A 15,479-nucleotide genomic window follows, 5' to 3' on the forward strand; every position below is an offset into this window, starting at 1 on the left:
TTTTCGTTAGGCTCCAGGATCTTGTCTGCACGATGGTGGAAAAGGAGCTGCTAACTTTTCAAATTAAAACCAAAGAGTATTCTCAGAGCAAGGCTGTAGTGCAGGGATTGAGATGTTGGATCTATGACTCCTAGCAATGTGCTGTCATGTTTCCTTTCCCAGGTGGTTATCTTGCCTGGGATGACTGTTCTGTGGTAGGTAGAGGTATCCAGTATAGTTGAAGGCATCATATCAAACCTTGAGTCTATAGATAGTTATCTTTTTACTTCAGCTGGTTGAAGGTCCTGTCCCGTTGACCTCCCATGACTGTTAACCGTACAGGTTCTGGCAGCAGGTGGCCTTACAGGAGCAGTATCTGAAAACTTCTTTGGGCCACTCATCTGTATAAACAGTTCAAGTTTACTGGCCAATTTCTACTGAAATGATTGAAGATTTAATGGCTTAAGACCATCTTTTTCTGTCTAACTACCACTGCTGATTAGAAAAGGCCGGAGAAGGTAACCTCAGCTGCATGGATAACCACATCTTTACCTGCTGCAACTGCTTGTCATGGAAATCTCTGTAGCCTGAACTATTACAGGGTTGTGGTTGAATTGTTACCCTTTCTTTGGCTGAAATGAAACAAAATGTTTCCATTTTTTTCCAAATAAAAGCAAAGCAGAGATGGAAGTTGAGATAAATTTTAAAACACTACTTTGCCCATACTGGCTTCTGTTATTAGAGCTATAGAGCATATTGTGTTTTGAGGCATATTAATTAATGTGAATTACTGGCCAGCTGTCTTTCATGAAATAATTTGTGAAAGTTTGAGTCAAATTTTGAAGGCACTCTTTTTATTAGGTATTAATTTATTTGGAAATGTGCCTCATCTCAGAATGATTCCCCTTCCATTTATGTGGTCTTGTATTAGTTTGGTAGACATTTCCTTTATCCAAAAATGAGATCAAGCGGAGTCCTGAACTCCACAATATTATAATTTGCTAGCCCAAAGAGCGGTGGCCATTAATTGCTGCTAGCAGACATTATAACTTTTATAGACTTAGAGATTTAAATGGGAGTTGTGATTAACTATATTATAACCTTTTTTAAACTTGTGGAATCTTAAACCTTCCCTTTTGAGTATAATCAATAAAGCATATTTTTTGTTGCATGCAATTTGAAATTAGAAGCATTTCCTTTTAAATGTAATAGTTGGCCTCTTGGATGATTTAAATACTAAACTACTGTTCAAGGAAGAGTGTCATTAGTCTATTTCAAACTTTGAGATGATCTAATTGTACCAGTTCAAAATTGTCTCGGAGACTGTAAATCTGTGGATGATGGTAAAAGCTTTGAGTAGTGGTATTAGTGAATAGTTCTTAATACAAAGATTTGTACTGACGCTTACTGTGTACCAGGGAAAAAGTCTTTTGCTCAACAGCCTTTTGAGAACAAACAAGTAAAGTTTTACTGTGCGTCTAAATACTGGTTTCACAGGTTTGAGGAATTTACTTGTTATGAATTCAGTAGTGTATGTATTGAAGTATGGTTTCAGCAGCTTTATGTAACTGGATAAGAGTAGGTTTGGAATAGATAGTAGGCAAAGTGTTGCTTTTATATAGCAATCTTAATACAGAAGCCCAGCTAATGGAATACAGGGATGTTCAAGACTATACTGTTTCAACTGCAGTGTATAGAAAAGTGACCGCAGTGCTTTCTAGCTGTCCCTCATTGACTATTAAAAGTATACCTTCTGTGTTCAAAAGTGTTCAATAGTTCTCTAGTTCTAATATTTTCATTATTTGGGAGAGAATACTTTCCTTTTCAAAAGTCCAACTGACTATTTTCTCTCTTCTCTAGGTGCTGGATTTCTTTGTGGCACTGAACTTGTCGAGTATATTTTGCCCAATGCAACTATTTGAAAAAGTACAAAAAAACTAAGTGCAACTGACTGTTTCTATAGACTTGAAAAATCAGAAGAAATGGTTAAAAAATCCCCTTCATTCCGTCACTGAGAGAACCAATGGATACGCTTGCAGTAATGTGTGAACGCAGATACAAATGAAAAACAAATAATTTTTTGCTTGTGGAAAAAAATCTTTTTCCTGGCAGAGGTTTTTTAGCTTAGCAGACTTGTAAGCACATGTTGGAGAACTTTATAAGTGTCCTTATTATGATCAGTGAGCATCCCCAAAGAACTGAAACCTTACATTAAAACACGTAATAAGGAACAGAGCGTAGGAAACATGCCAACTCAGCCTCTCTTGGCATACATGGATGGACCGGATGGAATAGCCAGTACCGTTGGTGCACAGATGGAGAATAATGATGCCTCAATGACAATAAAAGGAACAAACACAATTTCTTACAAAAACTTGCAAGAAAAGTTTCTCATGCAAACTGAGGGATGCATGCCTCTGGACTGCATGTTTTGTGATGAGACTTTTAAACATCCTGAAGAACTTGGTAAACATGTTTTAACTCAGCATAGGCCCACTCTTTGTGAACCAGCTGTCTTGCGTGTTGAAGCAGAGTATCTTAGCCCTCTAGATAAATGTCAAGTAAGAACAAACTTGCCTTCACCAAACAATGAAAAGGACAATGAAGAACTTAGTTGTGAAGTTTGTGGACAAACTTTTGATGAGGCTTTTGATGTTGAGGCACACATGAAAAAGCATAAAGATTCTTTTACTTATTGGTGTAATGTATGTGGAAGAAGATTTAAAGAGCCGTGGTTCCTCAAAAATCACATGAGAACGCACACTGGAAAGCCTGGTTCTAGAAACAAGCACCAACAAGGTTCTGAAATCCCCGTAACAATAAATGAGGTGGTGCAGGACCATGTAACTGAAAATGTAACGTCACCTTACAAAATTTGTATGGTTTGTGGTTTCCTATTTCTCAATAAAGAGACTCTAATGGAGCACAGTAAAGTGCACACCAAAGAATCAGTACCCAGTGCTGAAAGCCCCCGAGTGACTGGTGAACCTAATGCAGAAGCAACGTCTCAAAGAGAGGAATTTTTGCGATTCTTGAAGTTAAAACCAAACTTGGGTCCAGAAAATGACAAATCACAAAAACCTGTGAAATGGATAGCTGAACTAGATCCTTTCAACACATATCAAGCATGGCAGCTGGCTACCAAAGGTAAAGTTGCAGTTGGCCGTGGCCAAGTTAAAGAACCAGGGCACGAAGGAAGTACAGACAATGATGATTCATCTTCTGATAAAGAAGAACTCAGTGAAATTTGGAATGCAAATAAAGGTAGCCAGACCGAAACTACAGGGAAGTCAAAAGTAAATAAAAACAGCGGTTATACAGGGAATGGTAACTTATCCCAAGACAAACTGAAACATCCCGGTGGTGAAGTGCCTTCTATGGACGTGGATTCTAAATTGTCACAGAACAAAGAGAAACCAACACACTGTTCGGAGTGTGGTAAAGCCTTCAGAACGTACCACCAACTAGTCCTTCATTCCAGAGTACATAAGAGAGACAGGCGGACTGACGGAGAGACTTCAGCTGCTTCGAGGACGTGCTGTGCTGATATAATTGTAAGTCTGGATGAAAATGGAGCAGGGGAACGGATAGAAGGAGGCTCTGAAGATGGATCTGAAGATGGGCTTCCAGAAACACTTCATTTAGGTGAGTAACATTTTGAGCACATAAGTTTAGGAACTCTTTAGAGCTAAATAATGCATCTTACTTTTCTCAGTTATCTTTTAAAAACTTGGCCAGGGATATGAAATGTTATGGTGGGGGAAGGGGAGAAGAGAAAAATGACAGGGAATGAAAGGTTCTGACACCACCACTTTGAGATATGCAAAGTTGTGTTGGGCCTTCTTGCAGTTATGATTTGGGTTACTGGAATCACTGAAATACTTCTAATAATAATCAGTCTAGGAAAAGTCACTGTTTACTTAACCCTTCTCCACCTCCCCACCCCAATAGCAAGATTTATGGATGCTTTTGAGTGTTGCATATCCCTCCTTGTCCAAATACAAAATCCTTGTCCAATACGAATAGTATTTCTGAAGAAATCGTTGCGGTTTCACTTTTTTCCCCTGCATCTTGTAAGAGAGGGCAGAAAATGTCTAGTGCCCAGTACCAGTAGCTGTTAAGATCCTGAGAGGTAAAGAATAATTCCAAACTTTTTCTATCAAACAGCAGGTTCTATGTTTCTTTTGAATGATATGTAACTTGAAAGCCTAAATGTCAGACCCAGGAATTTTAAATTAGTTGCATAAGGACATGCATGCAGGTTATTAATAAGTGGACGTCATGTATGTAAGAGAGGTATATATTAAACTCCTCTTCCTTGAAGGATTGCTAGCAGTTCTCTTTGACGGAGCAGGGGGGCTCAATCTGTATGTTACTCAGGATTAATTCTGCATCTCACAGTGTCTTAGAAAAACAAGTGATACTGAATGATTCCTTAATTGAAAAAGACTGTGTCTGGGGACGAAAAGGAATAGCAAAAAAGGCTTTTAGCTAATCTAGCACTCTTGTGTGTGACATACTTTGAGTCTGCATTTAAAGAACAGGCACTTGCATAATCTCAAGAAAGGACACAACGTACAGAATGTCCTGGCACACACGACTGACTCTTCCATTTCTGGTAATGTGCAGCCCTTTATTTTGCCTCCCCTAACAAAGGAATGGAATTATTACCTAATGTTAACTTGCTTGTTTTGTTTCTCAGTGTCTTATCCTAAACTACAACAGCTTTCATTGTGAGATGCTGAGTCATTCATATTGAGACATTATCTGTTTGTTTAAAACAGCTATGGCTTGTCTTAGCCATAGTTTAGCCATACTTACTTAGCATTTCCAGTATAGAAGCTTTCCAACACGTAGGAACTTCAGAGAACCGTTTTCAGCTGTTATGTGTCTAAGGTCTTAGTCAAGCAAACGTCTCCTTCCTTCTTTTCCCACTGTAGCTTTCTATTCGGCTTTGAGTCAGATATTTTACTGAAGTTGTCTTGTTTTTTTCAATTCAACCTGCCAGAGAAATCATGTTGATTTGAATGGTGTGTTGCTGTAAGCGTTCTCCCCTGCCTTGTTAGACATTGTGCTGTCCTTGCCGCCCTCCAGTGGTAACTGCTGCTGCTTACACGCGAGTGGAACCACTTTTTAATCTGTGAATTTGTTCCTTGAATACATGTTTCACAGAACTAGCAACCCCTGACACTTTCCTACTCCCGTATTTGTCAAAGCATAGCATTAATGCTTCTAGTGGAAGAAGATTACTCATAAAATCTAAGGACGTTGTTATACCGGCATGACACTCCATTGATTAGCACAGAAAGAATAATTGTTATTATTACAATTAATAAGAAAATCCATCTTTCTCTTCGCCTTCCTTCACCAAAACACTTTCCTGTGTTTTGCCATGGTGGGCAGAGCAGGTTTACAGTCTGAATAATCACGCTCACACTTAACTAATTTAAGCATTCCTTTTAATAAAAGAATACAGTTTATAACCTGTGTGAATTTTTGAGCTGGGTCATTCTCCTTTAAGTTCCTGTAGGTCAGTAAAGATAAATTATTTTTTTTTTCTTCTTTGAGACCTAGCATTGCATCTTGTTTGTTTTCTGGGGTTTCTTCGTCACAGTCACTAACCGCAGTGTGACTTGACACAGACAGAAACCTTTTTAACTCTTTTGCTCTTAGATTGCTAAGTGTGCGGCAGCATAGAACAAAAGATGCTTGTAGACTGTAGGAGTTGACAAGAGTTCATCATGCTGTGTTTTTCCGTAAATAAGACAGTTAAGATAATTACTTGTAGTTTTAAACGAGACTCCAAATTTGCATTTGCTCTTCATAATATAGCTATATTTTCTCCCAAAGATAAAAATGAAGATGGTTTGGAAAGAGCAAAAGGTAAAAACCTTGGAGCCTCCAGAGAATGCAGCTATTGTGGAAAGTATTTTCGCTCAAATTATTACCTCAATATTCATCTCAGAACTCATACAGGTAAATGGGCTTCACCTTTGTGGGAGGGGAAGGAAGTCTGCTGAATCCAGTTGGATGGAATGTTTGGTTTTGTTTAAGAAGAATAGGAGTTGCCTTCAAAATTATTGATATTGAGAACAAAGTTTTCTCTAATGCTAAAAAAAAAAGTAATTACAATTGAAATGTCTTACAAGGAATTAATTATTTACATAAATGTAAATTTTTTTTTAAACTAGGGTTAATTACATCAACTACTGTTAAGAACACAGTATACTTAAAACTTCTTTCTGCTTTTAGCAGTCCAGCAAAAAGGTTTTTTTGTGTTGTGTTGTTTTAAATTACAACAAAAAACCTGTTTCCCAAGTACTAAGTTGATCGTCTGCCCGTTGCTGCTACCTGGGAAAAAACTGTCTATTTTTCAGTTCAACTTTTTGTTTTCCATAGCCAGACAAACTCTTCCTACTTCTGTTAATGTATGTCCCTGTTTCTTTTGAAACAGCTCTATTTATAGATGAACTGTAACATTTGTGTTGTTGAATAGCATACTTGTGGTATGATCAAGGGCTACAAATTGTTGGAGTTGACCCACAGTTACACTTCTTGCTTATCTCTGCCAAACATATTGTCAGCTACCATCTCCGTACATAGCCAACATGTGGAAAATATCTTCATCGTAGCCAGAAGATGTCACTGTAGTTAATAAAAGCAGTAAGATGTAGTTGTTTAAATTATTTAGATGAGTTTGGGAATTACGAGTATATGGAAGGGGACAGAAAAGCCTATTTTACTGTTTTGCAGTGTACATGATTCCCTTGTATTTAATAGTATTCAAGACTTCAAATCAAATTGTATCAAACTTATTTACTGATAAAACTGTGTTTCAGGTGAAAAACCGTACAAATGTGAATTCTGTGAGTACGCAGCAGCACAGAAAACTTCACTGAGGTATCATTTAGAGAGGCATCACAAGGACAAGCAAGCTGATAGTGCAGCAGACGTGAAAAGTGACAGCAAAGTTTCACTACAGAGTCAGGAGACAGAGCTCTTGCTGGCTGCTGATGGTGCTCAAGAAACCAAAAATTTGAAGAGGCTTTTTGATTGTGCCAAAGATGCTAAGAGCTGCCCACCTACCAAGCAGCAAAAGGAAGTTCTGTCCTTGAACAATGCAATAGGCAGCACAGTCCTTTTAAAAATGAAAAATAATTCTAGGGAATTGAACAAAGGTTCCGTTCGTAACAATTCAAATCAAATACATGAGAATGTGTCTACTCCTTATCCGGAAAAACTAAAGGCTGAGAAGGAAACAAAGGAAGCTCAGCCCAGTGTTCCTCATAAAAGAGAGAGAAAGGCTTCTGTGGCATCAGAGGGAGATGACGTCCAGTATGTTTGTGCTTTAAAGGATGGAAAAAATGTGAATGATGTGAGAGAGTGCACTGAAAACTACAAACACAAACCTATGGTGGACTCTCAAGAAAAGCCCTTGAACTTATCTGTGGGGACTTCACAAGAATGTTCGGTGGTTTCAACTAGAGACCTGCTAGCACCCAGCACCTGTGCATTTTGTACTTACAGAACATTTTACCCGGAAGTCCTAATGATGCACCAGAGGCTGATCCACAAATACAATCCTGACACTGTTAACAGAAATGGCTGTAGAAACAAGGCTCTAGCTAAAGCCAGACGCACTGGGTGCCCTCCAGCTCTGCTTGGTAAAGATGTGCTTCCTCTGTCTTTTTCTTCTAATAAAAGTAAGGCTTCCCCATCTACACAGCAAAAACTGCAGACGGGGAAAGCTAAACAATGTCACCCTCTACAGAACAAAGTCCCTCTCTTCTCAGTGACTGACTCCAGCAGCACAGCCCCAAGTAACCTCAAGTTTCATAAACAGCAAAGTAATATTGGAGCTCAGGCAAATAACTATAGACAACCTCAGCAAGAAATGCACTCCAGTTCCAGTATCGCTCCAGTATTGGACAGAGTAAAAAGATCTGAATCTAAAGTAAAATCTCTAAGTGTCCCAGTGTCTCAGTCTGGTCTAGTAAGCGGCAGTATGAATGGGGCTCTCGACTCTCAGCTAAATGAATCTGCCTGGTCTTGTCATCGAGGAAGAGACTATCTTTGTAGTAAATCTGTGAGCAATGTAAATCTAGACTATGGTGAAACATCTTCCAAACGAATGAAACCTAATCTGTTAGCTATTGAACATATTGACTCTCCAATGGCTAATTACAGAAGATACGAAATGAGCAGATTTCGTGTTGCAAACAGATATGCAAATCTGCTACCTCAGGAATGTTCTCGCACCAAACCTGCATCCTCTGTTTTGCCAACCAAACAAGGGCTTCTGAATTCAGATGATGTTGATCCTCCTAATGTATTGACTGTTCTCAAACCTTATGAGCCATATAGCTCTGGATCACTTTACAGTTCTTGTGGATCTAGCAATGGCCAAGTAACCAGCTCTACAGTAGAAGGTACTGTATCTCCTTCCTAGTTAAATGTCTTACACCATTACAAAGGAAGGTGAATGAAATATAAATAAGTGCGTACCCACTTTGAAACAGAGAAAATAAAGCTGTGCTTAGCATTTCACCAAGTCCAGTCAATGCTTGGATTTTAAATTTAAAATCCAGGGTCAGCAAACTCCTGGCTTGGGGAATTAGGCATGGAAGGTCTGAATTCTAAAGAGGGATTTAAAGTTCTTCAAGTTCCTTCCTGCCCCTGCCAGGGGTCTCTGATAGCAGGCATGTATTGTTTGCTCATCAGAGCGCTCCAGACATGCTAACTAATCCAGGATATGGAATGAGCCTGTCTGCTTAGTATACAAGAAGTTTTGGACCATCTGGAATATTAATAAAAGCTCTAAGAACAGCAACAAAAGAAAGCTGTCACGGACAATTGTTCCCTTCAATTGCAGAAAAGGATGTATTACAAATCATAAAACTAAGATTTAAATCTTATACCTCTGTTCCTCAATGGGTTTTTTATAATGTTTAGTTTTTAGTAGGAACAGAAAATTTTGTTAAATCAAGACCACATATTTCTGCTATCCTTTTTCTCATTGTACTAAGTAGTAACGCTTTGTGGAAAATTCTGGGCCTAGCAGAGATAAATGTGATACATTTGGAAAACTTTGGTACTTCTATGAAATACATGCTTTCTGTGTTTTGTTCTTAGTCAACATTTTGAAAACTTAGCGAGAGGCCAAGATTAAAAGGTGCTAGGTGATATTTAGGCAGTTGTCTAACTTTGTAGAAGATGGCATTTATGACTTTGAGCTGAGGTCAGTATGGACTTAGCTATAAATATAGGACTTTGAATTTTGAAATGAAGATACTATTATAAAAATGAATAGTGTATCTGTGTGTTGTGTAGTCTTGAAGTCTCTGCTAAGTTCTTCAACTTTGTGAATGCTTCCATTCTCTGGAAGCAGTAACATTATTCTTCTGAAGTAGACTGGGTTCATAGAGAGCAGGAGTGTATTACCTTAGGTCAGAGCGAACTGCAAAATACTAAATCTGCATTTAATTACATGGCAAAAATGTATTTCTTAACTCTCTTCTGGTTTTTGTTTGCTTGTTTTAAGGTTGTGGGCTTCATAAATATTCAGGCTTGCTAGCGGGTTATGGAAGGGTGAAGGAAAGTGTTAACAGTTCTGTTTCCAGTCTGGGTAGACTCGATAAAGGAAAAGCCAGCATCACAGTTGACTCATTTCAGTGGTTGTGCAATGGAGTTAATTCCTAGTTTCATGAACAACGTTGTCTGTGTACCATGAACTGTACCATGAATTGCTATGAGGAATGTAAAATGGGCACTAGGTTATGCATAGAATGCAGAGGAACAGGCAGGAGGACAAATGTCGTTGCTGTCTTTTGATTTCTAGTGATCTAAGACAATAAAATACATACAGGGGTTTTTCTGAGCACAGAAGTCATTCATGCAGTTGTGTGCTTTGCAAGACTTTTTTTTTTCTTAAATTACTGGTTGATAGCAGTGAAGAACTTAACGTGACATCTCAACATTTGGTGAGACACGTGACTGTCCTTAAGGACTAAACTATGTTAATTTGCACTGACTGAGGACTTGTGCTTCATGGCATTGGTATCTTTTGAGCAAGTAGAACATTCAGGATTTTTATAGAATGCTCTTGATACTGTATTAAACCCTATTAATTTTCATGAAAACAGGAAGGGGGAAGTTAAAAAGTCTTGCAGGTTCAACCAACTAGATGAGTAGTCTGTACCCCAAGGACTAGATGGTGGGCAGCGTCTTGCTCCTTTCCAGCATTAGTGTATGTTGGGGGTAGCCAAATTCTCTTATTTTGCCAGTAGTCTTAGTGAGGTTAGCCTATTGAAGTAGCAGTTGATACAATACTATTTTTAAACAATGATTTCATTGGAATCCACCTTGTTCTTCTTTTGAAAGCTCCACCTGTCTGCCAGAAAAATCTCTGTGGTAGGCTTTTCTTCCTCTTCTTTAGTACAAGCCTGGAGACAGTAGCCTGTAATCAACAACTTTCTACTGTTTGTTATTTAGAGCTCTCAAAACTATGGCTGCAACTAATTTGACAATATTGTTGTCATGGAAATAAAGATTTCATTGTTCATTACACAGCGCTGTCTCAGGCAAGAAAAGCAACTTTTTATGGCTGTTACCTACATTGGAAAGACTTGTGAAACAAGACCCCCCTCTGTGGGTTTTCTTAGCAACTTCAATAAAAGCCCTGTGCAATAAAATGTAGGTTTTTAAGGCTAATTTCTTAGTTTTCCAGCCATTCTGCCTAGAAGCAGCCAACCCAAACCTTGATAGTTGTTTGAGAGGGTACAGGGTAGCGGACAGGCAAACTTCTCAGTATTAGAGTTTTAATGTGGATGGAGACAGTGAGGATGAAAGTTTCTGCAAATTCTTTTTTTGTGAAAAAGCTGAAGTACAACTGTTTTTCTAAGAGTTGCAACTCCTCAGAGGTGTATTTTGTAACATATCATATGCAAAGTACTGCAGGTGTAGACCTGCAGGTTTCTGTAGTCTTTTTATTGAACTCTGGTGATATTATAAAACATGATGTCAAAACCTTTTTTAAGGGCCTGTGTGCCTTGTGGCAACATTATTTAGGTCCTATGAACATGTTATGTCGCATGTTAAATGCTGGATCAAGTTGTCATGAGAATATGTTCCACTTGGCAAACTTGATTAAAGCATGATGCCTTCCGTTATTGCTTGTAAGCTCTGCCATTCTGTGTTGCCCTGAAGAGACAGAAACATTCTGAAACCACTCAGTTTGTGTTATTTTCAAATTAGTTGCTTTTGCAATGGCAACATGCTATCAAGGATAACCTGTTGGCTGATTGATCTGGCAGAGGCTGCAAATTAAAGACAATTGCTCATGACACACTCCAATGGCTTTGTGGATTCTGTTGAAATATTAATTTAGCTTTGCCATTTTAATTTAATTAAAGCTTGCTAGGTTTTTTCAGTGCTGCATTTAAAGCTTTCATGGAATATGGATGGCAGTTTGTATCCTGTGGGAGTAATGATTCTTGACTTTTTTCCTTAATTTTATGAAGTGTTTTTTGACTGCTTGCTTAAGCTAATAAGACTTAATATGGAACAGGCATTGATTTCACATATATAAATCTGAATTAATGGTCTCAGATAAACATGAAATTACCTGTATACTAGATTGAAAAATGCTTAACAAAGGTCTTCAAGTAAATGTGTATTAACACTCTTTAAAGTGTCATAATTGCCATATAATCTATGGTGGTAATAATGTAGTATACCTGATTTTCCTCTCAAATACTCATATCCAAAAATTGAATTTTCAAACGAATACAGAAACTGCATATGTAAGCATCATGTTCTAGATTGTACTGCAGCACTTTCTTGAAGTGAAGTCTGCTGTATGATGACTTTAGCAAAGAAATTTCTTTCTTGCAAGTAAAATGAGCGAAATCTGGAGAGATGGGCATCACGTGTATACAGCTTAGAACAAAGTTGTTAAATTAATACTTTTCATTTTTGTGTTTGTTCTGGATACTGAATTTCCTAAATCTTTTAATAAGACTAGGAATATCTATTGTCTTGGGCCCTGCTTGTGAGACGATTTGTGGGTAGCATCTGTGGTATTCCGGGATTCTAGATACTGACGTAGACTTGCTCACAAGTGAATGTCTGACCAATTAGGTTAGAAGGAAATAATTCTAACTCCTCTAAATCATTTTTTGTCAGGAAAGAGATCAGTGTCGTATCAACACTTGTCTAGCAGTGTGCTGCAAAAGCGAAGTTATGAAAGTTTCGTTGGTAATGCACACTTTCGACCAAGTGACAAGAAGACTTGATCGTTTACTTCAAGAAATGGTAAACAAACCTTTTCAACTACTTGCTACTTAAATGTTGCCTTATCTACTCATAGCATCAAAAGTTGCTGCATAGCATAATGAGAGGTTATGAAAGTCTGAACCAGAACAGCTGAAAATTTCCCGTCTCTTACCAAGTCAACCAAATACCTGTGTAGCAGCAATAGTTATTTTGAATAGTGGTAATGGCTTGCATAAAAAGTAGATAGATGCTCTTTTTCTAAAAGAAATGGAAGGGCTAACAACAGATAAATATATTAATTAGTTACAATACCAGTGGGAGGTGTTCAATGAAAGGGCTTTCCCCTTAAGTCAGTACTTGGGGGTGGGGGAACACTGTGTGGAAAACTAGAAATGAGAGCAAGTGCCTGTTATCACAGCTAATGAATCCTATGAGAGGTTATGTTGGTTAGTCCTTCCTGAAAATGTAGACTTTACTCATTTTACAACTTCTGAAGATTGCGAGGATTGCCTCAATCAACACGACTGGTTTTGGTGGATTATTTCATAGAGAAGTAAGGGTTTCCTGATAGCTCCTTGACAGTTTATCTTTGTGTACTGGAGAGGTTATTCCAAATAGTTTTTCTTTTGCTTGACTGAGGGGTGGGTGTAGCCTCTTAGGGAAACAGGTCAAGTGAAAAGAATTAGCCTGGTGTTCTGCATTCCCATGCTTCATCTCTTCAGTTCTGTAGCTGTATCTCAGAACTTAACAACCCCATTGTGTTTGCAGCATTCTTAGCTGCTAAGGAGATAAGTACTGTATAAAACTAAAAATAAATATATCTGTATGCTTTTTTCAAACCCAGAGCTACAGATAATTTTCCTCATTCAAATTTAAGGAGATATGTCTTGAATGCTATAGCACCTGGACCAGCATGCACTATTTAATGGAAAGATTTCACATATCTAGGGAGCAGAGCTATCTGACATCTAGTTGACCGCTTTTAAAATACTTCATTTCTTGATATTCTTCTAATCTTACTTTTATTGTCCCCCTACTAAGCATATTTTTGTCTAGCTCTGCTTTTTTAAGCTAATTCAATTTCCTGCCTGTATTTCTACTTGGGGCTTGAGTATCTTCAAAAGTAGACTTGATTGCCAGCTTTTATTTGGCAAATAGAAGACACAGACCTTATATGGCAATATTGGTTTCTAAATGCACTTAGGCAAGGGTGTGGAAGAAATTCCATTTATGTTTTAAAGATACTCCTCACAACAAAAAAATGCATTTTACTGTTTTATAGTTGTATAACACAAAAATATTTTTTTCTTTTTTCCCCTAGGTTTAAGGACACAAGTCCATGTTCTATGGAGTTATACCTGCAGTTCATCCCTTGAAGAAAAATGAATAGTGAAAGCTACTGAACTAAGCTGTGATTGTACTGTATACAAAAACACTACAGTTTTATAGTACTGGTTCTGTTAACATTTTTTACCAAATAGCCATAAAAAGTAGTCTAAACAATTGGGTTATGAAGGTGTTTGGAGAATGTATATCTTGACATTGACTTTTGAATATTTTTCATTAGAATTAATTGACCAAATATTAGGTAGGAATTATATTTTTACATACTTGAGCGCTGCTGAAGAGTTTCTCTTTGAAAGAATATATAATCGTTGCACCTCAGGTAAACTGCAAATACTGAAGTTGAAATCCTGTTGGCTTAATGCTCCTTTTTCATAAAAGTGAAAGTTTCTCATCTGTTTTATCTGTTGAACTGTGTTAGTTTTTTAAAACAACTTCCAAATAAACTGTCTGAAACTGTCCAGTTTATGAATGTTGTCAGCACTATTGCTTTGATGTTTGCATCACGCTGATCTGCCTTGTATATGTTAGGACCATAATGTGTTGGAGGGATCTGTTTCCTTGGGGTTGTTTCCAGCATATTTTTAAATGCAAGGATGAGGCAATACTTGACATTTGGATCTCAGTGTGGTGTTCCTGAAATATGGTTGGATTCTTCTCTTGGCATTGGTTGCTGTTCTTCAGAGAAGCCTCTTAAACAAACATCTCTACCAACATACAAACTTTTACAGCGGAAAATAAGTAGGACTTGCATGAGGAAACGATACTAATCTAAATGTTTCAAATGTTTAGTTTTGTACTAAACTCAATACAGTTACATTTAGAGGAAAACTACTTTGCACCTTTGTCCAAACTGTAAAGTCACAGACAGACTTGCAATATGACTATGGGATCTACAGACTTCAAAAGGGATGTGGCTATGGTGTAGCCTGCTTGACTGTGCTTGGAAGCTTCTTGATGTCGACTTTTAGCATCCACTGGGTGTTTAAAATAAGTGAGAAATAACCTGTAAATGGGAGAGTTATCTCCTTTTATTTTTTTGTGAAGACAACAAGAGTTTTTTCTAATGCACACGCAGTTTAATTTTTGTAAAGGGAAGATGGCCAGTTACCAGCCAGTAAAGCAGAATTGTTGCATATTTAGACTTGCGTTCCTAGTTGCTTCTCATAAAACCTGTAGTTAAGAGTTAATTTCTGTACCTGGCTTTGACTTCCATATATTTTAGTAAAACAAAAAATGAAAAATTTTGCACTGTTCATTTTGCTCTCTTCCCTCATACAGCAGATGTAAAATAGCAAGACCTAGAAACTCTTGTTTTTTCATTATGCAACTCGAGATGCTCCAGTTGTATGTCTTAGTTCCTGTATATGGGACCTATTTTTAATGTCTCTGTAAACTGGCGATGTAATGAAGTGCTGTGTATCAGGAAATTGTACACTATTTACCTTTTTTCCTGTTCATAAGCTGAGCCATATGTACATAATCTAGATTTTTGTTTTCCTAGTTTTGCACTTTTATAGCCTATTTTTTGAAGATGAATTCACTTGGAAAATGGTTAATCTATTTTTTTGCGTGATCTTTCAATGAGTCTTACAGAATGCATGCTATAACTATCATCTGTGTACCTTACGGGGTTCTGTGATTAAAATGTATGGGGCTGGTTTTTAAGATGTTTCAGCAAATAGACCTAAGACTTGTTTGTTTTTAATCTCCCTTTATGCTGGTACAGTTTCCCTCAAGACTTTTTTTGGGTAGGTATCTTGGGGTTGGAACGGAAAAATGGACATGACGACTCTATTTCATGGCAGCACAGCCCTGTACTTCAAAATACACTTTGCCCATCAGTATTAACTATTGGGATACTACTGGTTTTGTATGTTTCT

The 15,479-nt window shown here is 37.7% G+C and overlaps 1 protein-coding gene across 1 annotated transcript; it reads left to right on the forward strand.

The window, feature by feature from the left end:
* Positions 1–2,225: 2,225 nt before the first annotated feature.
* Positions 2,226–14,316, forward strand: ZNF217 (zinc finger protein 217). The gene is made up of 5 exons (XM_009694799.1): positions 2,226–3,624; positions 5,830–5,955; positions 6,819–8,408; positions 12,163–12,291; positions 13,574–14,316. The coding sequence occupies exons 1-4, from the start codon at positions 2,226–2,228 to the stop codon at positions 12,270–12,272; spliced, it is 3,225 nt and encodes a 1,074-aa protein (XP_009693101.1). The 3' UTR covers positions 12,273–12,291; positions 13,574–14,316.
* Positions 14,317–15,479: the final 1,163 nt, after the last annotated feature.

This window comes from Cariama cristata, unplaced genomic scaffold, assembly GCF_000690535.1.
Source record: "Cariama cristata isolate BGI_N322 unplaced genomic scaffold, ASM69053v1 scaffold26452, whole genome shotgun sequence".
Lineage (NCBI taxonomy): Eukaryota > Metazoa > Chordata > Aves > Cariamiformes > Cariamidae > Cariama > Cariama cristata.